A 27,062-nucleotide genomic window follows, 5' to 3' on the forward strand; every position below is an offset into this window, starting at 1 on the left:
ACAAATCTGCTTTTTATCATGTTTTTAGATCATAAAGAATTAAAAATGTCATCCCGCACAAATCCCCAAGCACAAAAGAACACTTCAGCTTCCTTTCTGGGATTCAGATCACCTTTTGCTTGGCTTTCCTCCTTTAGAAAATCAAGGAAAACCCAGACTCAGAAGCAACCACGGTGAGCTATAATCAGAACATACATTATTTCCAGCTTTAAAAAAGTCTATGAACTGTTCCGTGTTTTGCTTAGAAAACTTCATTAAATTATTTTTCCAGCCTCTTGCCTTTCACCTCACTGGGATGACTGGGATTTTACTTGGTCATGTAATGAGAGATTATCTGGTTTGTTTCAGAACAATGAGGACTAAGTAGCAAGTAATAGGTAAAGTCTCTTGGCTAAATCTATTTTGCTCAGGTTTTGCATAACAACTTAAAGTATATGAAAGGCTCTAGACTTAGCAGTGGCTGCATCCTATTTAATTCCCTCTCAAGAGGACAAGGTGTAAGGCACATGGGGATCTGGTGCCCTATGGCTGTGATATAATAGGAAAGTATAGCTTTCCCAACCCATGGCAGAGAGTACCGGCCCCAGGCAGCTCTGCTACACCAGTTCCCACCATTTCTAGCCCAGAGGCAGTTAGAGACAGGCCTGCAGCTGTAGCTTCAGCCAGGCTAACAGAGCAGCTCTCAGTGCTTTTGTCTTCTGTGCTTCGTCAGTGCTTTGGTTTTAGCTGGATCTGGACCAAAGATGGTCTCATATGCAGCTCTGGAGCTGCTGTTTGAAGAACATCCTTCTCCTTTGCCATCCACAGGGTTAAAGCTGCTGTTCAGACAGAACACAGTCTGGGGTAAGCCACAGTCAGGCTAGTTAGGCTGACTGTTCTCCCCTAACTTTTGTCCTGTGTGATCCTGTATGTCTACAACATCTGAATGAAGCCTTACTATTTTCGTGTGCCTCTTAAGGGAATGCTTGGGACTGGCAATCATAGGCAGAGGTGCATTGTGCAGTGCTGTGAAATCTTAGGCATGAAGGTGCAAGATCTTTGGTATAAAGAGCTGATTTTCACTCTGTTTGTGAGTCTCAGGCTGATATTCTGGTCCATGCCTGGGGCTCCCAGGTGGCATGAATGGCTGTAATAAACAATAACAGGGAATGCAAGCCTCTAAAGAAATTATGATTAGTCTGATATGTAGGTTTTGTAACACAGCAGCTTGCCATTGTGGAGTGTTTGTATCAAAGCAGGAGACTTAAGGAGAGGTTTGCATAGAGGCTGTGAGGTTAGCTTTGTGGATGTTCACTGGTAACAATTCTTTTACATAACAACACAGCACAGCAAAAAAAAAAAAATCGCAGTTTTAACACTGCTCCATACACATCATTTGGTCCTTCCTCCTCCCTGTGATACAGTAATGACCCTTATGCTGGGACACAGCAACACTGGGCCACAGCCCTCCCTGGAGAATAAAGGGGTATTTGTGTAACCGAGAATCAGATTTCAAGGGTGCTTTATCCTGGTGCACAGAAAGGTAGCCAATGCACACATAAAGGTCTGAGCTGTGCTATAGAATCTAAGAACTGAAAGATTTCTTAATTTAAGAAGGCAAAAAACCCCAAAGCGTGCCTACTCATTACATCAGCTTTTATCTAGCTTTTCCACAGAAAATCTATCATATCTCAGGCTCAGATGCCTTTGATTTCTGACCGAGCAACAACTTGAAAAATAAACAAGTCAATCCTGACGTGTAACTGCACTGATTGCTACATTTTCTAGTCACGCCTCTCTGTCGAAAACTTCCCCCACCCTCTTCTAGGTGTTGCCGTGGCATGTGGTTTGCTTTATGCATAGGCAAAGCACTGAAATAATCTGCCTCTCACCAGGTAGAGTTATTTTGGAGTGCTAGTGAAACACAGTAGGACGCAGCACTGTAAATCCTATAAGTAAGCCTAACTGGCAGAAGCTTTTAAATGGCTAAGTATTAATGGCTGGTTAGAGGGTCCTGTCTGTACCGGAGAGACAGTTTCATCAGCTGCGGTGGTGCTTTACGGTGGGAATAAATTATGGATGCTTCAAGAAAGAGTGTGCTTACATGGAGACACAGAAGATGCTAATAAAAGGTTTGTAGCTGTAATCTGAAAGCAGCGAAATGTTTGATCACTTTGGTTCAAAGGTGTTCGGTGTTCTTGAATTCATCCTTATTATTTTCTAATACGTAACTGTGATTCATCCTGGAAAAGAAATGCTGTTTAATTGTGTTTTCAGCATATGTGAATTATGTGTTTGTTGTTTAGTTGTCTTCTTATATAGTATTGATAAGAATAGTATAGAAGAAAATGACATTAGACAACTGACATTAGACAACTTAGAGGTAGCCTGGGGAAGACAGGTGCCGCAGTGAAAATACTAATTCGCAGCAGATTTGAATTCATGGATTTTTTATTATTGTCATCATAGTGATAGTTACATTTTACTTATAATCTTACATTTGGTTGTCATTAAGAAGATACATATGTATAGAAGTGGAAAAGTATAAATTACAATTGCTTGTTTTCCATAGTGAGTAGTATTTTTCTAATGGTAAATATTTCTGAACTTGAACATTAATTTAACTTCTTCTCTTTATGAATAATAGACGATATTTGCAAGTATGTGTGTGTGTGTGTATGCATGTGTGTACAAAATAATGTAAACATTGCCCAATATCCCCAACTAAAAAAAGAAACTGAATTACTTTTTCCTAAAATTAAGCAACATTTCTCTGGGAGTAAGAAAAACTTAAATTTTGAAATGCTGAAAAAGCATTTCAGAAAAAATAATGAGGCAGTTTGGGAAGTGGAGGGATTGGCACAGGGAAAAGATTAAAATAACCTTGTCTGTGTAAGTTAGCAGGGAGAAAAATAAAGCAGGATGCAATGACCAGTTATTTCTGAAAGAACAGTGACAACAAAGACAGGCATAAATTTAGAATAGTGCCAGAGGTGCAAATGAAAATTTAATTTTTGCCTAGACTATCAGAAGACATTTCTAACTGACATTTCTAACTAACATGTCTACTTCATGTAGCTTCATTGCAAGGAGCAATTAAGGCAACACCAAGTGTTGGGAGTGGGGAGAGCTGTAGAGCAGCTTTACACAGTAAAGCTGAAGAAGAAAGCTTCTAATAAAGCTTTTACATTTTTGTTATGCATATGAGTAAAATTAAGGTAACTTGCTAAGCCACGGGATTTCATTGAACTTCATTTGCAGGAAATTGTTGCAAAAACTCTGAAACATAAGTTTCAATTCTTAATTTGTTGTAGAAGCATTAAAACATATTCAACTTTATTTAAGATTAAAAAAAGAGCTACATACATTTCTGAGTTCTGGTTCTGTAAACTTCATTCACAGGGAGAGTTTACCCAGTGAATTAATAGCTATTCTTATTCAGTGCTACAAGAAAAAATTAGGAACTTCAGATTCAGACTGTCTGGCCAGATCCTAAGCCCACTGAAGTCAACAGGCTTGTTTGGTTTCAGTTGGACCCCATGTCAGAGAGGAATCCTGGTTTTACAGTTCACAATTACAGAAGCAAAAACAAATTGCACCTTTCAACTGTTCTTCCCTGCCTGCAAGCACATTGCAAACAAATGACAAAGCACTTCAGGAGGAAAGGCTGGGCCACAAAGAACTTGCCAACAAGCCGGTTTATACTTGCTGTAGAAGCACAATAAAGTAGTCTACCTGAGCACAAGAAGGTTTTAAGAGCCTAAGAACAAGGTCATTCAAAAAAAGTTTGAGACAAACAGGACTGAGCAGAACCATCTTTCCCTATTTCACTTTCTCTCAAGAATTAACTTCCTGGGAAAAAAGAGTTCTGAGACAAGGAAGAACTGGCAATAAGCACAGGCTGAGCAACATTTCCTTCAGGGCTTTTGAAGGGACTGGGTTTGCTTAGTTGTAAAATAAAGTTCTGCAGACTCAAATAGACTCAGCGAAGTCAAGTCCTGTTCTTGTTTCTTTAGTTTATTTTGTATTTGTATATCTGCAAGTCACCCCATAGAGCAGAGTACTTTTTATGTTCAGGACTTCTCATCTTGTTCTAACCACTGCATTACTCACAGACACTCTAGCCAGTTCTCTGCCAAGCCCTTGCAGTCTGATATACCTTAGGAAAGCAGACGAGCCTTCTACCATGTGTTAAAAATTGGTAAATAAAGGCTGTTTTGGATGAGTGGCAGCAAATTCCAAAGTTCACACTAAAAACAATCTGCTGTCTGTCTCTCCTCCTTTGCAGGGGCAGTGCACAGCTCTACATGTGAGCAGGGTGAAAAGGAAGAGAAAAACAATAGAATTGCAGATGCAAACCACTTACAGGTTTACAAGTACATAACTTCGGCTATGAGTAGTACCTACTATTGTTGTTTGGAAAAAGAAATAATACTATCTTATCGTAATGCTGAATTGAAGCAACTACTTTATGGCTGTTGCAGCCATTCAGATGTCAGTAGGTTGAGTTCATTTTTGGCTGCACAGATATGACTTTTGCAAGCTGACAAAGCCAAAATGTACAGTACATTTTCCTAGTATTTTTTTAAGCAGGATTTTTTTTGGAGGAGGCAGGGGAGGGAAGGATGACTTCTTCATAGAGGAGGTTTTCTTCAGTAGTTGTTAAAATGCGAAACTGCTGGATATTTACTACTGATAAAATTACGTCACATTCCTTTTCAAAGCCAATATTTACATCCTCCTGCCTACAGATATGACAGTTCTGCTAGCCCATCCTCGAAAGTGGAAGAAATGGCAACGGTAAGTAGCTTATCAGTTTATTCTCAGCAATGTTTTAACTACAGATTTTGCAAAAATTAGTCCCCTTGGTTTGTGCTGTTGATATAACATGTTTAAATAGTATTCTTGTAGTTCTTGTTTTAAATGCTGAGGACAGTGTCTGTGTTGTGAATGTAGTAGAATGAGCTTGCCCATTAATTCTACAAGTCTGAAGCTTTCATAGGTAAGCCCTAAGTCTAGCTGTGCCAGATTTAAGTTCTCTCATAATGACAGAATAATTACATGGATCTTTTCCTAGGCAAAGACCCTCACATATCTTGACAACTGTAAGCAAACTACAAATACATCAAAATTCGCAATGAATAAATAGTCTATTGTGCTTACATCACTGTACAAGGTTGAAAAAGAGTAGCTGATTTGGGTAGGAAGTAAGATAGAGCCTCTCCTGCAACATCTCCATGCACAGAGTCGCCACGTAAATGTAAATTTTGACAGTAGGAAATTACTTTTTGGATGAATGTTCCATTTTGTAAGCACAAGCTAATTTTAATGATGAAACAACAAATTTATTTCTGATGTAATATAAGTACATACTGTTGAAATAACAGATTTTCTTCCAAAGATAATGTTTTCTATTTGAATTACTTTATTACCCTATGTTACTAACACGTCTTTCTTCCTCTTCACTTGAGTGGTATACCAACAGAGGGGACTAAGAAGGTATACAGAGGAGGTAAACTGGCCAGCTCCCTGCTCTCATATTTCAAAAACAAAGGGATAATCTATAATAATATATGACTGAAAAAGATCTTATCAGATAATCCTGCCTCTTATATAAACATATTATATAAAGCTATATACTTGTCTATAACTAGACAAGTAAACTATTATGAATATTGAGAACAAAAACATAGAAGGGGTGGGTTTTTTTTAAAAAAAAGGAGGAAGAGTCTCAACTGAAATAGATCAGCAGTTCAGCAGTTGTCTGCACTTCTACCATCTGAAACCTGAGCTGAGAGAAATATGGGTGGGATAGAACCTCTCCAGCTTAACATGTAAACTAAACACAGATGGGGAAAAGGATGACTTCTAATACTAAGTGCTGTCTTGCAATAAGAAAATTGGCTGTAGTGTTAAATTATTAAATCTCCGTTAGGAGGTCAGTGCGTGAATTTCAAAATATGCTGGTCAAGGAAGAATGAATTGAGAAAAACTAAATTAAGAGATGCAATTCATTAAAAAGATACAATGCAATAAAGATGCATATGGATAAAACAAGTAAACTATGCCCTTATTAGAAGGCCATTATAACTCATGTATCCAGAATAAGCTACAGTATGAGGACAAGATGAGTAATTCTCCTTATTACATGTGTGAAAGTCTCTAAAATGCATGCAACTTTACAATCCTCAGTTGTGTATTTTAATAATACAGTATTTAAAAGATCCACAAAGGGTTTGCTGATCTCTGGGACTTGTGACACGATTTGTTATGTGATGTGAAACGTGATCTGAACCCACGTGTTGAACTAAAAACATGTTAACTTATAATTTTTAACAGGCTGAAATGTGTAATTCCCCAATGTCAGCTGAAATGAGTGGTCATTCTTTTGATACAAACCAAATTGAAATGATGGAGAAAAGTACACAGGAATGGAATGATCAGCTAGAGAAGGAGTTTTTCAGTGGTAAGTGTGTGTCCTTATTTTGTTCTGATACTGTGGTGACTGGTTTCAGAGAATTTTCTGCAAATTCTCTGCAAAAGCATAGGCTGTAAAGATACAACTCATTACTTTCTAGCAGAGTGGCTACTTTTTGCTGTCTTTGTTTGACAGCAGAATGGTTACTCTGACATTGACTTCAAGATGTGCCACTGATCATTCTTAGACTGCATTTCATCTCATACTGATACAATTCAGAAGAAACACACGTAAAAGTGTACAGTTCTACTCTGCTGTTTCTCAGGAGCCCATATTGCATCCTTTAGAGGCAGACATATGATTATATGAGAAGAATTTCGTCCCAGTTTCCTGCATGCATAATTTTGATAATAGTCAATTATTGGGCCTGGTTTTATAAACTGTAAAGCCTCAAACCACAGAAGCAAGAGGCATTGTGGCATTCAGTTAGTTTTCTGAGATCCTTATAGTCAAGTGGTTCTTTTTTGTGGTTTTTTTCCTCACACTGGGAAGGGAGGCAAGGTCAGACCCAGCCTATGGGAGTACAGAGGTGTTTTTCCATAAACTTTCCAGATTTTCTTAGATCTATACAAAGAAATGTCCAAGAATATTACTTTCTACCACCTAAAACTACAAGAGATCACAGATTGAAAGCGTGATTGGGAAGCAGTGAGTGAGTTGGCAGTGCTGGAAGAAGAGAGCACTGCATGGTGGACAGTAGTTCTGAAACTCAGCCTGTCACCTCTTGGTGTGTCTGTCATAGCTTGGCTGATGTCCTCCAAATGGAAGACTCAGAAACAACACACCTTTTGTCTTGTTCTAAGCTGAGTTTCTCAGGAGCCATCTCTTTTGTGTGCTGAAGAAAAACTTAGAAAAATGGAAAATTTTAGTACCTTGGGATCACCTTTTATTCTAACTATACATACCTAGCAATGCTTTCTTCATGATTCTGTACTATTAGCACAGATCTGTAATGACTGATCAGACAGTCTTGCTTATTTAAGTGGATTAGGAAATTCTGTAACAAAACAGTCATATGTGTGTTATTTTCAAAATACAAAATGAATACAATTAGCAAAGGCATAATTGGTTTTGACAATAAAAATACTTTAATATATTGCTGTCAGTCTTCTGAATGAATATTTTGGTTAATTGAGCTCTATAGTGTTTAATTTTAGGTCACGAGGTTGTCTGTATATGTGTATAAATACATATTTTTTGCTAGATTGAATCACAGGTTCCTAACTATTTAATTACCCTTTTTTATCCAGAAAATGCTATTTTCAGTGCTCATTTTCAATTAAGAAACTACAATTCAGCAGAGAACTTTTATGAATGAAGCAAACGGTGGACATGCCAGACTACTGAATATGCTTGTTTGGTGCTTTGCAGGGTTCTTTGTTTTCTTACAGTTACATCATAACTGTGGTTTATGAGCACATAGAAAGGTCCATGTTTGCCTAGTGAATTCTTTTCAGGGATTTTTTTGGTTATAAACTAGATTTGGAAAGTTTACATACACACACATACACATATATATAGCACATGAGTAAGAATTCAAATTGTTTTGTTTTTCTTTTAAGTAGCATAAAGACTAACAATTACATAAAGAGCACTTTTAAGATCAGTCATAGAGGAGAGCATTTTTTTCCTTGTAATCATAATGGGTGACTGCTGAAAGGTCGTAAGGAAGAAGAATGTGTGGTTTGGGAAGGGTTTTGAATGCTGAGAAGCTGACTCCTTTTAAAACAAGTTCTGATTATTAATGTAGTACCTGAAACTTTTTAACATAAATAGTCAGAAGATTATTAAAGAAAACAGAACCAAATATCTTTTTTTTCCCTGTGCAGTTCTAAATGATCTGGATGACCAGCTGGCCCAGGAACAAGTCCAGGACCCATTGGACAGGACAGTTTCTACTAGCAGTGCATCAAATGTCCAATCCAGTGTATTCCCTACTTCAAAGACACAGATTGCTAGTAGGGGGCAACAGAGAAATGACTGGAGTGACATGCCTAGCACATTTTTCCCAGATGGACTGAGAACACTAAGGGCCAAAGATGAACACAAGATTTTCATCAGGCCAAGGAAATTACACAGTGCATATATAAATTGGCACCAGACAGCCTTTCAAGAAGATTGCAAATGTGGTGATCCAGTCGATGGGAATTCTCATCTGCGCCACAGAAGGCTGTCTACCGTTTCTTTCGGAAGGTCTTCGGAAGGTAGCTTATATCCCCCTTCTGTAACACAGAACAGCGGATTTAGGCACAAGAGTTGTATGAACAGGGATACAGCTGGCAGAAGTTACTCTGTATGTTCCCTTCGGAGATGTTCATCATCAGTATCTTCTGACCAGCTATCAGCATCTAGTTTACAGCATCCGTTGGCAAGGGAGAGCAAGAATGGTTTTGTACCAAGGTTTGGTCGGCAGAACCCAAAGAGAATTCCTCTGTCTTCTATTGTATGGAACAACACACCAGACTCGCCTGGACAAGCATCAATTCCAGAAAAAATGTTTAGAACCCAGTCACTGATGGAGTTTCATGCTACAGACCGTGGTAGATATCCCAGCTCTTTGCAAGAAACAAAGAAATACACATGTTACCACTCAAAACACCACTACAGAAGATCTATTTCAAGCAGTAATTGCTTTAGTAGAGTTAGCTGTCCTGATGAAGCTACTTCTCCATTGCCCTTTGATAACTGGGAAAATTATCCTTTATATAAATCAGAAAATAATCTCTCTAGATCCTACTATAGAGATATCTCTTCTCATGGCAAGTTGTATGCAAACAAAAAAAGTTATTCTTATGGAAAAAAAGACAGCTATCCTTCCTGGGCTGATATTCCTCAGTGTTACAGTGATGAAACATTTCTTTCCCCTGAGGCCAACTTTGAAATGTTTATGGCTAATTTAAATGAGCAGCAGTGGGCACATACAAAGAATGCCAAGTTTGGTTCACAGCGCCTGGAGAACGATTTTCACATGTACTCTCCAGAAAATACAAGTGTTAAACAGAGAATAAGAAGTGCAAACAGAACTTTCTCAGAATTCATGGAGGGCTGTCAGCCTTGGCTAAGTTGTAATTCTTCAGTTTCTTCATCTAGTATCAGAACTGATGAGTCAGTTTTTTCTAATTCAAAGGACCAAACAAAACCTGCAGGACTGAACAGGAATTCAGCTGTCGTTACCCAAAGGAGTACTAAGGCAGACTTTACACAACTAGAAAAGGCTGAAGATATGAAAGGGGCAGATGAAGACATGCCATTACAGTCAGTTCCTCAACAAGCAGATACAAGCTATATCAGGGCCCGGAGTTTTTCCTCTAACAGCCCTGCTTCTGCCATGTGGCAAAGAGATGTACCTCTCTTTAACACAATGACATCAAAGAGACAAACGCAAGTCACTGCTAGAGGAGATACTGCAAAAATTTATACATCAAATGGTGATAAAAGAAATGTACAAATGAAGGAAAATGATTGCCCACCCAACAGTGTGTTCAGTCAGCCTCCCTGTATTTTGCTAGCTGATGAGAGCAGGAAGGAACCTTTTCTTCCAAGTCAGAAAGAATGGGAACATAATCTGAATTATGCAGCACAAAGAGAGAGCATCAAACAGGATAATTGGAGTGCAGAAGCCATTAACCAAGCCACTCCAAAGAGACAGTCCTCACTGCTGAATGTTGCTTCTGCACCATCCACTGAAAAGTTAGCAAACTGTCAAGGCAGGTTGTCCTGTCCTCCTGGATGCTCATCTAGGTGCTCACAAAGCTCTCCACAAGCACCAAGTAGCTCTTCGGTAAATTGCACAGTTACTGACCTTCAAGCAGAAGGGGAAAATACGGCTCAAATGAGCAGAATAGGTGTTACCAAATGGATTTCACAGAAAACATTGCAAAATGCAAGCACTTTAGGTACTAAGGACTGTAATGGACAATTCACTACTAGTTCTCCACAAAATGGAAATTCTGAAAATATTTATATGCATAGCTTTGATGGAGATCCCAATACCTCTGAAAATAGTTTAAGTTATTTTTGCCTTGAAAAAGGAAGTGGAAAAATAAGGAGTAATTCACCTAGTATTGAAAGGCTTTACAAGAAAGACAGCTTGCTGAGACATAGCAGTAGCTGCAGTATTACTGGCTCCCCTGGTAGAAACAGCTCCAAATCTCCTGACCCTCTTGTTATTTATTATACCTTGCCTAGAAAATCAGCTAGCATTGCTGGTAGTATTATGTCAGATATGCCCATCTCTTTACCTAGGGAAAGTAGAACAACATACGATTGTTTAAGATCTGAAACTCCGCATAGAGCTGACGCCTTTTATTCTAATCAAAGAGATGTGTCTTGTTTAGACTCAAAACGTTCTTTTTCAACATCAGCATCATTAAATGCTGGTAGAAGTAACAAAAATTACCCCTTTAACCAAAGTATTGATTCAGTAAGTAGTAGTACATCAGTTGATCTGACAGACAGATGTAAACATCTAAGTAGAAGAGAATCCTCCGTGTTTTCAGATTATAAGGAGGGGGGAAATTTTTTGCAGAAATATAAAACCACAAGCACATTTACAGTTTGTGTTGATGAAGATCATGTCAAGTATCATGAACTAGTTTCAATTTATTACACATTACCACGGAGGCATTCAAGAACATTTTGTAGCCTCTTTAGAGACAATACAGAGGATGCAGATTTACCTTGTCCCAAAGAAAATGCTCAGTCACCAAGAATACAAAACAAGAAAAATCAAGATCATGTGAGTTTAGCAAATGTTTTTTTCCCCACTACTTCAGAAAAAGAAGAGCCTTCATATTCTTCAGACCAAGTATCTTCAGCTCTGGTCACACCTCAGAACTTAAGAACTGCTGTTGATAGTGAAGAAGAGAATTCGCACTTATTCCCTAGCTTTGAGAAGTCAGTGAGTATGGTACATAGCAGGAAAGATAATTCAGCAGATCTTTTATTAGCAGAAAATGTGCTTTCTGACATGGTGACAAAAGAAATTTCTCTTGGTGGTCCACAATCCACTGCAATAGTGGCTAAGTCCAGTAAGGCCATTTCTGATGCTTCAGGCAGCCAAAATGCAGAAATATGTCTAAAAGAAAAGAAGAAAATTTTACAAAGAACCACACCACTGCTGTCCACTTTATCAACCCCTCCCAAGCCAGGCAGATGTTTAGAGAATCCTATGCATTCTACTTCAACAAATAAAAATATTATACAGAAGGAAAACTCTGAAAGCTGCTGTCAGCCTTCTAAAGTGAATACCAAGAAAAATCTGAACAGTTTACTCCTCCGCTCAGGAGAGAAGAGTTCTCTTGGAAGGAGTGGTAAGACAGACCATGCTCCTGTGGAAGACATATGCAGGGATAGTACCCAAGTCAAACAGAGAGTAAATTTCCTACACCAAACCACCCCTCTGTATAATAATAAATGCAGTGGACTGCAATTAAGGGCTGACAGTTCAAGAAAAAATGCAAATTATTTAAACTCTTGTAGCAAAGTGCTCTCAGAATCTCAGAGCAAAACATCTGAGGTAAGCACAGCTTCCAGGGCTGATCCGTTACTTCAGCTAGACAAAGTGGTTGCCACAGGTACAGATGAGGTTAAGAATTCAAAAATTAAAAAAGGGCAAAACTCACAGAGTATTCAGATGGATAAAGTTTATAGTGGTTTGCAGGAATCAGAGAGGCACAGTGAAGGCCGCCTGAACATTAAAGATAAAGTCTTCAGGGTTACACAAGATCAGAAGTTAACACAGAGTACAGAAGATGAGAACAAGCTTCTCTCTGATTTCACAAGAGACAAAGTCAAAGATATAGAAAAAAGGAAAAACAGACCATCAATTAAAAATAAACTGGCAGCTGTTTACAAAACAAGTCGAAAATTTTCAAGTAAAAATTTACCTCCCAAACCACACATAAGTAACATTTTTTCACAGAACAATGGAAATGCCATTTCTTTGGAGGTCAACATGTCCCTTGACTCGATTTCAACAGATGCCCATCAGCCATTCTTGCAGCTGGACAATGAAAATCAGAATCACAGTCTGGACCCTGGTAAGAATACACCAAGACCAAGAACAGCTGAGAATAAGACTAAAAATCATAATGATCCTTCTTTGGTTGTTAATAACACCAGCCGGAGGTCTTTTACAAGCTCATACACCCAGAAGGAAACCATCAGTCCCAAAAAAGCTACTGTGAAAGTGGAAAACAGGCCAAGACTCACAAGCCTATTTCCAGATAAAGCAGTCACCACAAGAAATAAGAACTCCCAAACACTTGATCTCAGGTTAGAAAGCAAAAGCCAGCCCATCTCTCCCAGTGCTACTCCATCAGACCCACAGGATGATGAGAAAGGAAGAGCTAGCAGTCGTGCCTGCACTCCGCCCTTACCACTTTTAACTGACACAAACTCAAACACCCCTGCAAATAGCTGCTTGCAGGCAGACGCATGCCTAGAGCAAAACTTGACTTCCAAGACAGCGCTTGGTGAGTTTCAAAATACCTCTCAGTCTGCTAGCTTAGAAAATGCTAACCTCAATAGCTATCAGTTGCGCAGAAGTCATGCAAAAAGTCAGCGTGAGCGTCACCTTTCTGAGAGTATTTGTACTCGAGATTCCCTTGAGATCTCTGCCTCAGGAAGCAATATTCTACCAAAAGATGGCATACACGGGAAGAGATTTAAATCTTACTCAGAGCTGTTGTCGTGTGACGAAAATGAAAACTGGGCATCTGATAATGAAAAATATTACAGCACTAGAAATTTGATGTATCCATCTGTTGAATTTGGTATATTTGGCAAAGAACAACAGTTGGCTTTCCTGGAAAACATCAAGAAGTCACTCACAGAAGGGCGATTATGGAGACCTTGTCTTCTTAATAACCCTGGTGCTTTCAGAGATAGAGAGACCTCTTCTACAAACAGGGCTGAGCTTTTGAGCTCAAGTTCTGCTGGGAGCAAAATGTCATTGGCTGCTTCATCGCCCCGAGAGCTGACTGATATCTATGGGGAAGACCCAGCCGCTTATTCGGACTCAGACAGTGATACCACCACCGACGATGAATACTACCTAGATGAGGTAGATAAAGAATCAGAGCTGTGAAGGGATCGTGGTACTAAGATGGCACAAGAGCACGGTAGTTTCTGGGCAGGCAAAAACATGTCAAATACTTTGAGCCCATTCTTGTGCTGCTCTAAATTGGTACAACTTCATTAGTTTCAAAAGAGTTAGTATGTTACATTTCCTGAGCATTTGACTTTTGTATTAAGCATGTGGCTTCACTGTTGCTGTTTCTCCTAGCAGGGGAAAAGAATGTTTAAAAATCCCTTCCCAGAATAATAGAAGGTAAACAGCTGTGGAGCTTTGGGCAGTAGAAGTCCAGAGATGGCTTTCTTCTGAGTCAGCAAGCAGTGGTTAGGCTCCTGCCAGCTACACAGTGCTGGAATGGCTAAATTCTAGTTTGAGCTACTTTTTCTTACAAAACTTAAACCCAAGAAGTTGCTTTGCTGATAAATTGCTGTTTCTCTGATTTTCCTCCTTTATCAGATCAAGCAGGATAATGCTAATCCATCCCACTGAACAAACACACTGACAAAATGAAACCTGTTAAAATTTTTAGTGTATCCTGGGAAGCATAGCAGCAATGTCCCCAGTGTCATTTGTTCTGCTGTGCAGTCGAGGTGGATTCCACACTGGGACTTTTCAGCATTACAAGAGCAGTGAGAAATTTGAGTTGCAGAAGTGCTGCTAGTGCAGGAGAAACAGCTCAGCACAGGGCACAGCAGTGAAAAACTCACTGAAATTCCTGAGGATGTTAACAAACACAACTGAGCATGAAAATCTGCTTTCCAGACACAGGAGATTCATAACTGGCACAGCTTTGGTTACAGTTGACATGATTGGCCAGATTTCTGCCTTTGACTTAGATTAATTTGGATTAATAGTCCAACACTTTAAGCCATGCAAAATGTAAAAAGATTTACCCTGTCTATTTCCTGTACTAACCTCATGGGTTGAAACCTAATTTGTCCTAGTAATGGGAAGACAACCATAACCAAAACAACTTGTGAGGACCCAGAGTTCTCCAGCTGCCTCTGCTTGGCTGGTCTGGGGACGAGGCACCTGCAGCCACTGGGGTCCTTCAGGGAAGCACCATCCGGCATGGCCCAAGAGAGCACTTGGCTGGGGCACAGCTGGGCCATACAGACTGGTAGCCTTTTACCTACAAAGTAAATGAAACCAGTAAGAAATGCTCTTTGCCTTTTGCTAAATTACCGTCCCTTTTTGGTATTTTTCAACTGTTTCTGCTGTGACCATGGTACTCTTCATCCTCCAAACTGAATGGATGTAAACATTTTCCAGTGGCTCTTCTTAAGCCACACTAATAATGTAGTACTATTACTCAGTAGCCAGAACTTGTCCCTGGCCATTAAATTTCTAACTAAACTTTGATCTATTTTTATGAAAAATCAGAAGTGTCTCATCGAACCAGAAGATAGTATTTTTAAATACTTATACATTTACTTCTATTTTATTTCTAATTTCACATAGGGTCTCAAATGATGATCCATATTTTTATACACTTTTTCATTCAATAAAATATCCATAGGAGAGACATAATTATATTTTTGTAACTGGAAGGACAGTATACTGGTATTTTAAAATAATGTATTTTACAAAAAACAAGCAATACTTGTATCACTGACTACTCCACAAGAAACTAAAAGATGTATAGTAGGTAACAGGTATAATTTTTTTATATTGTAAACTTCGTTAAAGAAGTGGGTCTATAGTTCAAATCTGTACTGATATATAAGTAGTATTACTTTATGCTGGGGTAATTTGTCTTTTGTTGTACATAGAAGGACAATAATATAAACTATGTATTTATAGTCATAATTTATCTCTATGACATGCCTGTTTCAGAAGGAAGCAAGAGTATGCTAACATAAGTAATGCTGGAAGGAAATGGGTACTGTATAATTGCAGTTTTGTAAAATGTGGTATTCTAAGGAGAAATTATGTTTTTCTGTAAATGGCTCTATTTTCTATGTACAGGATTCTGTAGAGTATGACAATAAAACCAGCTGCATATCTGTGCAGAATTTCTGCTGCTGTATATTTCTGCAAATTAATTAATCCAAAAAGCCTACATAAGGTAAAGAATAATAAAAGAAATGTTTACAAGAGAAGTAAATGGTCATACAGTTTTTCTTGACTAGAGGTGGATGGTTTAGAACATTTTTATTTGTAAATATTTTACAAATATTTTACCTGTTCAACAGCAGTTGGAATAAGTTCTCACCGTGCTGGCAAAAAATGAATTTTTTTTTTCATTTGCTACATTGTGTATGTACAGGAAATCAAGTGGCTTGATTTAATGTAAGCTAGTAAAAACTGCTTTTGGTTGTAAATCAGTTGTGGAAGACTGACCTGTTGAGGATCTGCAAATTAGAATTTACACTGGCTAACAGTATTCTGTTTTAACAGTCAATTGCATGAAAACATAGGGAGAAATACCCTTTGAATAACAATCAGTTTCATTCAGTTTAGCAGAGCCAGATTTTGACACTGTCACTCTCTTCCAAGCTTTTTCTTTGGCAAAAATATATTCTATAAATATTCATAATTTATAGGATTTTCATATTTAAAACTATTTGTTTGGAATAAATTCTGTATTCAAATGACAAAATATTGTCACTGTATTTGTTTTTCATTTACTGTGAATGCCATAGACTATTTAAACAGTATCTTAGGATGGTTGCCATGGTGCTGATGGCCAACAATGCCATGGTTTTTGAACGGAGCAGCCAGCCTGCATCCATCTTGCAGCTGTAGCCCATGGTTGCATCAGCTGCATGGCTCAGTCCTGCCTCCTGCAGAGGAAGAATGGGCTGCCTTCTCCTGTTCCGCCAGCTGATGAATCTCCAGCACACAAATAGTTTTCCATCAGTGGTAGAATTTTTACAGTAGATACATTAAGCCCTTATAGAGCCATATGCCTACAACTTACCTTCAGGAGCTAATACTCCATGTAGGGGGCAAGGGTAGTATTTGATGAGTAGTTTTACAAGGTGATAAGCTCCATGTGAAAATCCCTTCAGCTGTAATTAGGTCTGGGTGAAACCTGGCTGCCACGTGCCGTGTGATGGTGTGTGAGACTCATTACAGTCTTTCAACTTTAATTACTACAGCCAGTATATGTGGTACATGAGCTCAGTGACACAGGGCCCTCAGCCTGGTTTCAGAAGGAAACGTGGTTTATGAACTAAGGTGGTGTTTCTGTCTAGACCTCTGTCCACCTATTATGTCATGCATGTCCCCAGATGATCTTTGAGCTTTCTACCATCTTAATGACATTTGAGAGAAGGGACAGAAATCTCATGGTTTCATCAAAGGGTAAGTCAGGGTGGGAGTGATCTCAAGAGGTCTCTGGTCCAACCTCCTGCTCACAGCAGATTGTCTTTGAGATCAGGGCTGGTTGCCCAAGTCTTCATCCAGTTGAGGCTTGAAAATCTCTGAGGATGGAGACTGGACAGCCTCTCTGGCTGTTATAGGACATGTTATGGACATGTTATAGGCTGATCATCTCTTCTTTCAACTCATTCCAGTTGTCTCTCATCCTTCTGCCCTGCACTATCTCCTGATCTCCCTGTGAGCACTGGGGGCTTCTGTAAGGTCCATCCCCTCATCGAAGATATCTCTTAACAGACTTAACAAGCCCAGCTCTCCCAGCCCCTTCTCACAGGGCAGGTGGTCCAGCCCCACCATCTCAGTGGCCTCCCCTGAATTTGATCCAGTTTACTGATGTCTTGTATTGAGGAGCCCAGAGCTGGATGCAGGATCTAGATGTGGTCTAACAAGTACTGAGTGGAGGGGGATAATGACTCCCCTTGACCTCTGTCTTTGCCCCTGTTCATGCAGCCCAGGCTGCTGTTGGCCGTTGTTGCTGCCAGGACTCACTGATGGCTGATGTCCCTCTCACTGCCCACTGGGACCCCCAGGGCCGTTCCCTCAGAGCTGCTCCCAGCAACTGGTCCCAACCCATACCAGCACAGGGGTGGCTCCTTCCCAGGGACAGGGGCCCAAAAGTACCAACAGGCCCTGACTCCCCCACTCCTTAGGGCTCTGTCTGCCCTGCCCATGGCTCAGGACACCATTTCAGCCCAGCTTGGAGCCATCAGTCCCTGCCCCACTGGCTCAGGACACCATTTCAGCCCAGCTTGGAGCCATCAGTCCCTGCCCCACTGATGCTGTAGGCCATTGGTCTCCATCTCTCCACTGCCTGCCTGGCCAGCCATGGGCCCCACCAAGCCTGGCCCCATCCACAGGCTGACATCCCCAGGACCAGGCAGCTGTGCCAGAGCTGTGTCTGACCCTAGTTCCCCTCACAGGGACTGATCCTGATCTGCAGATTTATGTCCCTGCCTGACCTCAGCCCTGCCCTGTCCACACAGCCTGCTGGCTGATGTGGCCTCTCAGCTGCCCCAGATACTATTTGTCACAAGCAGGGCAGGGTAATGTCCTGCTGGCAGCCATGCTGCTGTGCTCCTCAGTCTCACTCCCAGGAAGCAGACTGTCCTTGGTGTTCATTGGCACCCAAGTGCAGGACTCCTGTTGAATTTCATGTATCATTCCTTCACTCTGCCCTAGGTCCCTCAGGATGGTAGCCCTGCACTTGAGCAAACTGACTAGTCCCCTGTTTGGCATTGTCTGCAAACCCAGTGATGGAGCTCTCCATCACTTCATCCCAGGCCAGGTCCCTGCAGTACTCCCATTGCCACCAGCTACTGGGTAGTGACAACACATTAACCAGCCTTCTCAAGGCCCAAGCAACCATCCTGGTGGTTTTTTACCCATCTGGTTGTTTCCCATCCAGACTATAACTCGGATACAAGGGCGTTGTGGGAGCCAGTGACAGACAGCTATGCTAAATCCAAGGTAAATAAATGACATTCGCTGCTCTCTCCTCATCGAATCATAGAATAGTTTGGGTTGGAAGCAACCTTCAAGATCATCTAGTTCCAATCCCTCTGCCATGGGCAAGGAACATCTTTCACTAGGCCAGGTTGCTCAAAGCCCCATCCAACCTGGCTTTGAAATCAGGGTTGGGTCATCCACAACTTCTCTGGGCAACTTGTGCCAGTGCCTCACCTCTCCCATATTGAAGAATTTCTTCAAAATGTCTAATCTAAACCTACTCTCTTTTAGTTTGAAGCCATTACCCCTTGTCCTATCATTACATGTCCTTGTCGAAAGTCCCTCTCCAGCCTTCCTGTAGGCCCCCTTAGGTACTGGAATATGCTATAAGGTCTCCCTGGAGCCTTCTCTTCTTCAGGCTGAACAACTCCAACCCTCTGAGCCTGTCTTTGTAGGAGAGATGCTCCAGCCCTCTGATCATCTTTGTGGCCTCCTCTGGACCTGCTTTAACAGAATCACGTCCTTCCTGTGCTGAGGACCCCAGAGCTGGACACAGCACTCCAGTTGGGGTCTAACCAGACTGAAGTAGAGGGGCAGAATACCCTCCCTTGACCTACTGGCCCCACGGTTTTGATGCAGCCCAGGATGTGATTGGCTTTCTGAGCTGTAAATGCACATTGCCAGCTCATGTCCAGCCTCTCATCCACCAATACCTCCAAGTCCTTCTCCACAGGGCTGCTCTCAATTCATTCCCCACCCTTCATCAAGCCGTTCATCTGCAGAACTAGTTTATTGCCAAAGGCAATTAGGTCTGCCAGGCATGACTGGCCATTGGTCAATCCACACCGACTGCTCCCAGTCCCTTCTTCTCAAATGTGCTCCCAGCTGGTGCAGGAGAGGAAAGCTGCCCTCGCTGATCCCTGCACTGACAGCCACAGCCGGTGCTGTACTTACCTGGCCAAGAAGCACATACATAACTCCAGTTTAACACTACGCAAGTTTTCTCTTGCCTGTTGGGAATATTACACTTGGTACACAGTGGAAATCTGTGGCTATACAAAGGGAATTGAGGAGACTCAAGACAAAAGCAAGGAGGAAACCAGACTTGATAATTCCCCTTTCCAAGAACCTGTTTTTCATTATCTGTATGCACAGAGACTTGAAGTTCATGTTATTCAAAAACAGGCAGCATTCATTTGTGCTCTCATTGCTTTGCATGTGAAAATCCAGGCTTGCCCAGAAGCCTGATTTAATTCTCCTACAGCCTTACAAGCCCTCCCATCTACTGACACACTGAAATACTTTCTAGTAGCAGCAAATGCTTCCAGTAAAAATGATACAACAACCTAAGGAGACAAATCATTGGAGTTTTTTCCCTCTGTACTTGTATCCCAACATTTTAAATCCATGAAATTACTTCATTACTAAATTTTCTAGAGAATAATGCAGTAATCTCTCCTTCCCCACCACCAAACATTACTGCACTAGGGAGGCCACCAGCAACATCTCCCCCACAGGCCTCAGAAGCACTTGAGCGTGGGTGCACGCCTGAGCTGTGCTGGGACAAGGCATGAGCTCGGCCTCCTCCTCGGGACAGGGAGCTGAGCCCAGGGGCAGGGAACAACATGCCAGTGCCTCCCAACAGGGTCCCTGCTCTGTCCTTTACCTCAAATACAGTCACCGTGGGAAACCCTAGAAACAGCAAGGAGGAATTTTAAATTATGTTGGGGGGGTGCTTGTCCTTTGACAGCAATCTCTGTAAATAAGCTGGCATGGGGAGTAACAGTAAGCTTTAGGGAGAGATGATTTTTTTCCTTTTTAAATTCCAGACCACCTGTTCAATTGCCGGCTGAATTGCATCCTAACCACAGGCAACGTGTTGTTTGAGGAGAAGATGACACACACGTACTAATCATCAGCCTTTCAGCATGTCCTGCACAGCGCCCCCAGGCAGGGAACGAAAACCTCTCGGGACAGGCAGGCGCTGGGCGCAGCGCAGCCGCCTGCACACTAGCGGGTCCGACTCCCGCTCCTCGCTCTCACACCGCCTTTTCTGTATTTTCCGTGGCTCGTGGAAAGCGCACGGCTCCGAACCTGGCCCGGCGCTCCCGCCGCCTGCTCCCCGCCCCGCGGGCCGTTCCCTACGCGGGCCGGCTGAGTCCCGCGGCACACGGGTTCTGTCGGGGGAAGTTCTCGGCCCCCAAACTCCCTGGGCTACATCGCGGGACGGCCCGTACACGAGTCCTGCAGCTCGTCCCGGGCAGCCCGGGGGAGGCGGAGGAGGAAAGGCGGTGCCGGATTCAGGCGCCCGGGGACAGCCCGGCCCTTCCCGCGCCTCCCGCCGGCTCTGCCCGGCCCCGGCCGCGGCCCCGTCGGGCCGCCCCGCGGGGCGGGGAGCGGGAGCGGGGACGCGCAGGTCCGGAGGAGGCTCTGGCCCCCCATTCCGAGCGGACGCGGCCAGGGCGGCGCGGCGGGGCTTGGCGGCCGAGGGCGATGGGGGCCCGCGGGTTGCCGGTGCTGGTGGTGCTGCTGGGCGCCGCGTGGCCGCTGCTGCGGGCGACGGAGCCGGCGGACCCCGTGAGCGCCGAGCGGAGCCTGGCGTGGGGCCCCGGGCTGGACGCGGGGCTCACCCTGCCCGTGCGGTACTTCTACATCCAGGCGGTCAGCGCGGCCGGACACAACTTCTCCCGCTCCCCGCCAGGTACCGTACGTGTGCTCGGGGGCGCGCAGGGGCGCGGGGCGGAGTCCCTGCCCGGGGCTGCGATTTCCCCGCAGGAGCTGCACGGAGCTGCCTTCGCCTTCCCCTCTTCCTTCCTTCCCCACTTCGAGCGCTCGCTCTGCGGTTGCTGGTCCCGGGCTGCCCCCCGGGACCGGTCCCGCATCGCCCAGTGCGGGTCAAGACCTCTTCCTTCTTCTGGTGCAGCCCAATGCCTCCTCCGCGGAGCTCTGCCTCTCACCCTTGGTCTCCTGTACACAGTGTGGGATTTACAGCAACGAACCAGCAAGCTACAAATAAACCAGTGCTCCTGGAGCTAGTGGATGTAAGATCACAGTACCCTGCTGGCAAGTGATAATGCAGTTTTCTTTAATGGTGAACGCACACCAGTTGCTTAAAATTTCTGTCTCGATCAGCACGGCCCTCTGGGCTCCGTTATCCTACTGCTACTCCATTAAGGAATAATTTTCATCTGTTATTTACTCAGCACAAGCACACACCATCCCATGACACTTCTCCCGAGGGTGAGAATTGGGTTTGTTCTTTCAGGCCAGCCATATTCTGTCAGTCAGCTGCTTGCTACTGCAAGTTAACTCCCCACACTATATATGAATAGTTTAAATTTAGAATAAAAATTACTTCTGCATCGCAGATTCCATAATGAAGATGACCCTGAGATAGCCCCAGTGGAAATCCCATATTGCTAATTTGTTAAGTAGGGTAGAAGCTGCTTATTTTGCTCTTTGCTCTTCGTATAGATGGTACTGAGAGGGTATCTACCAAGTATGCACAGCCTCTTGGTGTCTTGCAGTTTGAAGGCTGCCACTTGTGAAATTGAAGAATAGACATACAAGTTATGTCTTCAGTCTGACAGATGCTTCAGGTCTGGACTTTCTTCAGCTGCTCTTACAGCTTGTTGCTGGATTTCAGCGCAGTTTTGTAATTGCACACAAGAATGCGACTGCACACTCACTGCCAGTGAAGTGGAGGCTGATTTGAGCTGCACGGGTTCAAGCAGGTTGCTAAAGGTGAAAAAGTGTGAAGCTCAATTGGATTCTCATGCTAGTTTAAAGCCTTCAAGATAAACTGGTAGGACATGAGTCCTGAGAACATAGTTTTGACCTCAGTGTGTTCATGTGTGTTAATATTTATGTTAATAAATTCAATGTCCCAGGAAAGTTTCCAGGTCCCAGTGCCATCTGGCATGGTGTGATCTCCATTCATACAGCTGTAGCCTCCAAACCAAGACAAAGCATGCGTGCTGCTGACAGGGAAGAGCGATTGGCTCGGCCTGTGCTGATTGCTGAGCCATGCCAAGAATTATTTAGGAGAGTGCCAAGGATCCTTTAACGATTTAGAGCACTGTTTAATGTATTCATATGGACAACAGGCTACAAACTTCCATTCTCAAATTATTTTAAATATTCAAATTCTATCTGTAAAATGTCAGCAAGAATTGCAATGAATAATATTTATTCAGGCACTGCTTTCCAATATAAATTAAATACATCTCAAAATATCCCTGTCAGGATAGCAAAATAAATCCGCATTGTCACCTACATTGCACAAACAGGAGCACTGCAATCAGAGCAGGAGTGCTGCAGTTAAGACTTCCCATTCGTAAAATTTGTGCAGATCTATTACATTGTGTTTTGTGAAGATGAGAATTTCAGTCAAATTGGTCAGTACTTACTGGAATTCATTATGAAATTTGTATAGTAGAATTAGCAGATTTTAAATCTGGATTTGTTTTCTGAGTGTCAAGGCTATTCAGCAGAATTGACACTCACCACTGCACATCGCACTGTGATTTCAACCCAGAGGCTGTAACTCTTTGACCCATCTTTGTAGGAAAATGCCAAATGATGCAGAATTCACTGTTTCCCTAGAAAATTTGTTCCAAAGATTAAAAAATCACAGCTGAAAATACAGAACTTTGTTTTAGTATGAACTGCATAGATTTTTTTCTTTGGATACTTGGATTGCCTCATCCTTCTTTTCTGCTAAGTTTTCCCTAAGGTTTAACAGCTGCCAACCATGTGTTTATGTACCATTGACCATGATAAAGTCAGCAGTTAACTGTTCTTCAGATGATCTACATACTTTGCTAACAAATATTTTTAAGGCCTCACAGGTATTCTTGCAGGTTTTACCGAATACTTTCAAAGAGCAGTGGCACACTTCTTCCAGTTCGGTTTGCTAAACAGAGTTAGTGCCTTTCAGTTAGTGTCTTACACTCACCTTTGTCCCTGGGCACTGCAGGATCTCCCTTGGGTCTGATTGACCATGATGCTTGGGGTTTTGTGAGGGTCACACACGACTTCCTGCCATGACCTGTATTTCTTTGCTCCTGGATATATGTTCTCACATCTGACTCTGTTAAAGTACATACTGTTCATTCATATGCTTCTTCTTTGACTTCCTTCTCCTCCAGGAGAAAAAAATGCATTAAGCAACTGTCATCATCAGGATTTCTTAAAATATCCTATTTTGACTGTGTCTGTATTTTTCTTCAGTATTTGGAAATTATTTTTTACTTAAAATGCTGTCCCAGACATGTTTTCAGGGTAACTAGTGGTGATGATTCAAGAAAGACATATTTTTCTTTTGTCATTCCTTTGGACAGAGAGAAACAAAAAACCATAGGTGAAAGTACCATGGTAACCTTAGTCTAATTAAAAAAAAAATCAGCAAAAACCTGCTATAATTAAATACTTCAGTAGTACTTAGAGGCCTTGACCCCACTACACAATGAATGTTGTAAATCATAAACAGAAATCCTGTTGCCTTCAGTGAATGATTTGTACTTACATTAAATATTCAGTCTCCCCTTTCTTCCCCCCTGCTTTCAGTGGGGTTAGCTTTTTCCTGGGGAGTTCTGTTATCAGGTCACTTCCCTTATCAAATGCTTCCTGTATCTGAAGTGTCACCAGCTAAAACTAACATATCCTTTGGGTAGATCTGGAGCTCCTTATATCTCTAGAGTGGTGACGACAAAGCTAGCAGGGAAGAAGATCCACATAGTTATTTCCTGTAGGTGAGGACAAGGAGATCAAATTCAGTAGTAGTTGACTTGAGATTTCTCAATATTCACTCATTTTTTATGATAACTGAAAACTGATCTCTGGTAGGAGATCTCTATACCCAGTGAAAATGCTGTTTTATAAAATGGGTAGAAAGAGACAAAGATGTGATACCAGAAAGCTTATTTTCTCAGTGATCCTACCTCATGACATGCTCTGGATTTTAAGGCTTTTTCATCCAAATATTGGTAGGTGATAGTCATAGGGGGAGAATACTTGGTTAATGTCAGCTACTTTTAAGCAAGTTGAAAAAGGTGGTTGTGACGAGCAGTGACATTTAGAGGCAGAGATGTCCATTCCTTCAGGAGAGTCATCTAATCTGGAGGCTTTTGCACAGTAGTTGACTTGAATACAATTTCAGGACGCAGTGCTCTACGGAAGACATGATTGAAAGACTCCTGCATTATCACATCAGTGCATTTATTTGTGGATGTGAAGTGTAGAATTAACTGTAACATCTCAGTTGTTTAGTGCTGTTGGGGCACATTCAAATTTTAGTAACACCTTGATTTTATCTGGATTGTTTTTGTTTCATTTATTTCTGTATACTACTTTGTGGTGACATTCATTGTATTTGTTTGGTTCACAGTGCTTAGACTATAACATTTTGTGAATAATCTGTCCCCCTCTTTTTTTTTTTTTAAGAATAAAATTGTTGTTGACCACTTGCGACAGAAATATAACAGACTTACATTTATGTATACTCGTCCATAAAATATCCCATACCTAGTTTAAAAGTTATAGTGCATTAATGATGAAATGCTGGTGGTCTTTAAGCACAGGTCAGACAGGTGTCCAGGGAACATCTCTGTTATCATTCTCTTATCCCTGCTTTTCAGTAGCTGGGACTTTAAATGTGCAAGACAGTCAGCAGCAGCCCAAAGCTGAACAATTTGTATCTGACTCCTGCATGCTGCAACTGCCTTTCCACAAACTGGCAAGTATTCTTTTCTCCTGTTATTTTAAGTTAGTTTCCTGTCTTTCTTACTCTAGAGGAAATTATTTTTCCTCAGGGCACTAACTTGAAAACTTAGTATTAAACCTAATCTTAGCTTCAAAATACTGTTAAGCTTTCCTTCTATCTTGTAATCAAATATTTAACTTTTTATCTCCACTTAGAGGTTTACCATTTATAGGTATGTGATGGGCAAGAAGAGTTGGTAGGGTGATCTTTCATCACTGGAAATTAATATAACTTGGTATAATTAAATTCTAGTGAAAAGTTAAATTAAATTCCGTGGTCTTAATCTGGAAGAGTTTGCTCTCACCTTTGTTTAGTGGATGTGATTCTAATAGCTTAAGGTGCTTTTATCTGGTTTTATTTTCCTCTTTTCAGGAAGAACACAGTTTAAAGTGGTAATTAAAGGACTTTCTCCAAATGAAGTGACCAGAATTTACACCCCTCTGCCTTTGGATAGAAATGATGGTACATTTCTTATGCGGTATCGGATGTATGGAAGTGTCATGAAAGGCTTAAAAATTGAGATACTTTATGGTGATCAGCATGTAGCTCGATCTCCTTATATTTTGAAAGGTAAGAGTATTTTCTGATTTAATGTAACATATCGAAGTTCTGAATTAGGCTATAATTGACACGTCAGTAGCTGAGCTGTGGTAGTTGTGGACAGTTAGAACTGTTGTGAATCCCCCATGTGCTTGGCAGGTTCACAATAATGGAGCTTCATTTTGCAAATTAATTTCATCTTGATAACACAAAATCTGATACTTCTGAAAAGAGAAGAATATTGCTGTTTTCTCAGTTACACTGCTAAATTCCAGAAATTACAGGGAGGATGATTACCCAGGAAAACTTAAGAAAACATAGAATAAAAAATGATAAAAAATGACAAGCCTCTGTAATGTCTACATATATATGCCTACATGTTTGGGGAATTATGATTGTTGGAGAATCACAAATACAGACTCTCAGTGCTTTGTTTTCCCCAGGACCAGTTTATCATGAATATTGTGACTGTCCTGAAGAAGACCCTGAGGACTGGCAGAACATTATGTCTTGTCCATCTCAAGAACCTCAGATTACAAAAGACTTCATTTCTTTTCCTACCATTGACCTTCAGCGAATGCTTAAGGAAATCCCAGCAAAATTCAGTCAAACAAGAGGTGCTATTGTTCATTACACTATTCTAGATAATCACATCTACCGTCGCTCCTTAGGGAAGTATACAGACTTCAAGATGTTCTCCGATGAAATGTTCCTGTCACTGGCAAGAAAGGTATCAGTTTTGATCATGTAAGACAATTAAGGCAATATCACAGAATCACAGACTGGTTGGGCTGGGAAGGGACCTCTGGAGATCATCTAGTCCAACTCCCTTGCCAAAGCAGGTTCACCCAGATCAGGTTGCACAGGATCACCACCTCTAGGCAGGTTTTGAATATCTTCAGGCAAGAAGACTCCACAGCCTCTCTGGGCAGCCTGTTCCAGTGCTCTGTCACCCTCACAGGAAGAAGTTTTTCATCATATTCAGATGGAACTCCCTGTGTTTCAGCATGTGCCTGTTTTCTCTTGTCCTGTCTCTGGGCACCACTGGAAAGAGTATCTCTCTTGACACCTGCCCTTAAGATTATTTGTAAACATTGGTAAGATCCCCTCTCAGTCACCTCTTCTGCAACCTAAACATATTTAAATATGTCAGCATCACATCTGTTGTTGTATCTTCAGATTTATAATTCCTGAAGTAAGATTTTACTTCTGTTTTTTCCATCAAGACAACAGTGTATCTAAGGGGTAATGTGTGGGGCTGGCCTTTGCAGTAATGAAAATGCTAGGGAAGCTGCCGAGGCCGAGTCCCGACTGCCAGCCGTTTCCTGGCTCCTTTCATACTCCATGGCTTCTGAGTGCTCCTTTCATACTCACTTGTGGGGCAGAAACTTAAA

At 41.7% G+C, this 27,062-nt stretch overlaps 1 protein-coding gene across 6 annotated transcripts in view; it reads left to right on the top strand.

The window, feature by feature from the left end:
• LOC116783400 (protein O-glucosyltransferase 3-like) overlaps nt 1-27,062 on the top strand; it is a 63,749-nt gene that overhangs the window by 25,049 nt on the left and 11,638 nt on the right. The window contains exons 3-7 of one of the 6 annotated variants that reach the window (XM_032680941.1): nt 29-173; nt 4,704-4,779; nt 6,319-6,445; nt 25,501-25,698; nt 26,112-26,398. In XM_032680941.1, the coding sequence (XP_032536832.1) occupies nt 29-173; nt 4,704-4,779; nt 6,319-6,445; nt 25,501-25,698; nt 26,112-26,398 (833 nt within the window). Of the gene's footprint in view, nt 1-28; nt 174-564; nt 2,112-4,703; nt 4,780-6,318; nt 6,446-8,286; nt 15,759-20,843; nt 21,067-25,500; nt 25,699-26,111; nt 26,399-27,062 lie in introns of those variants that run through there. The other 5 variants (XM_032680937.1, XM_032680938.1, XM_032680939.1 and 2 more) reach the window with 5 other exon arrangements.

This window comes from Chiroxiphia lanceolata, chromosome 2 (genome assembly GCF_009829145.1).
Source record: "Chiroxiphia lanceolata isolate bChiLan1 chromosome 2, bChiLan1.pri, whole genome shotgun sequence".
Taxonomy (NCBI): Eukaryota; Metazoa; Chordata; class Aves; order Passeriformes; family Pipridae; genus Chiroxiphia; species Chiroxiphia lanceolata.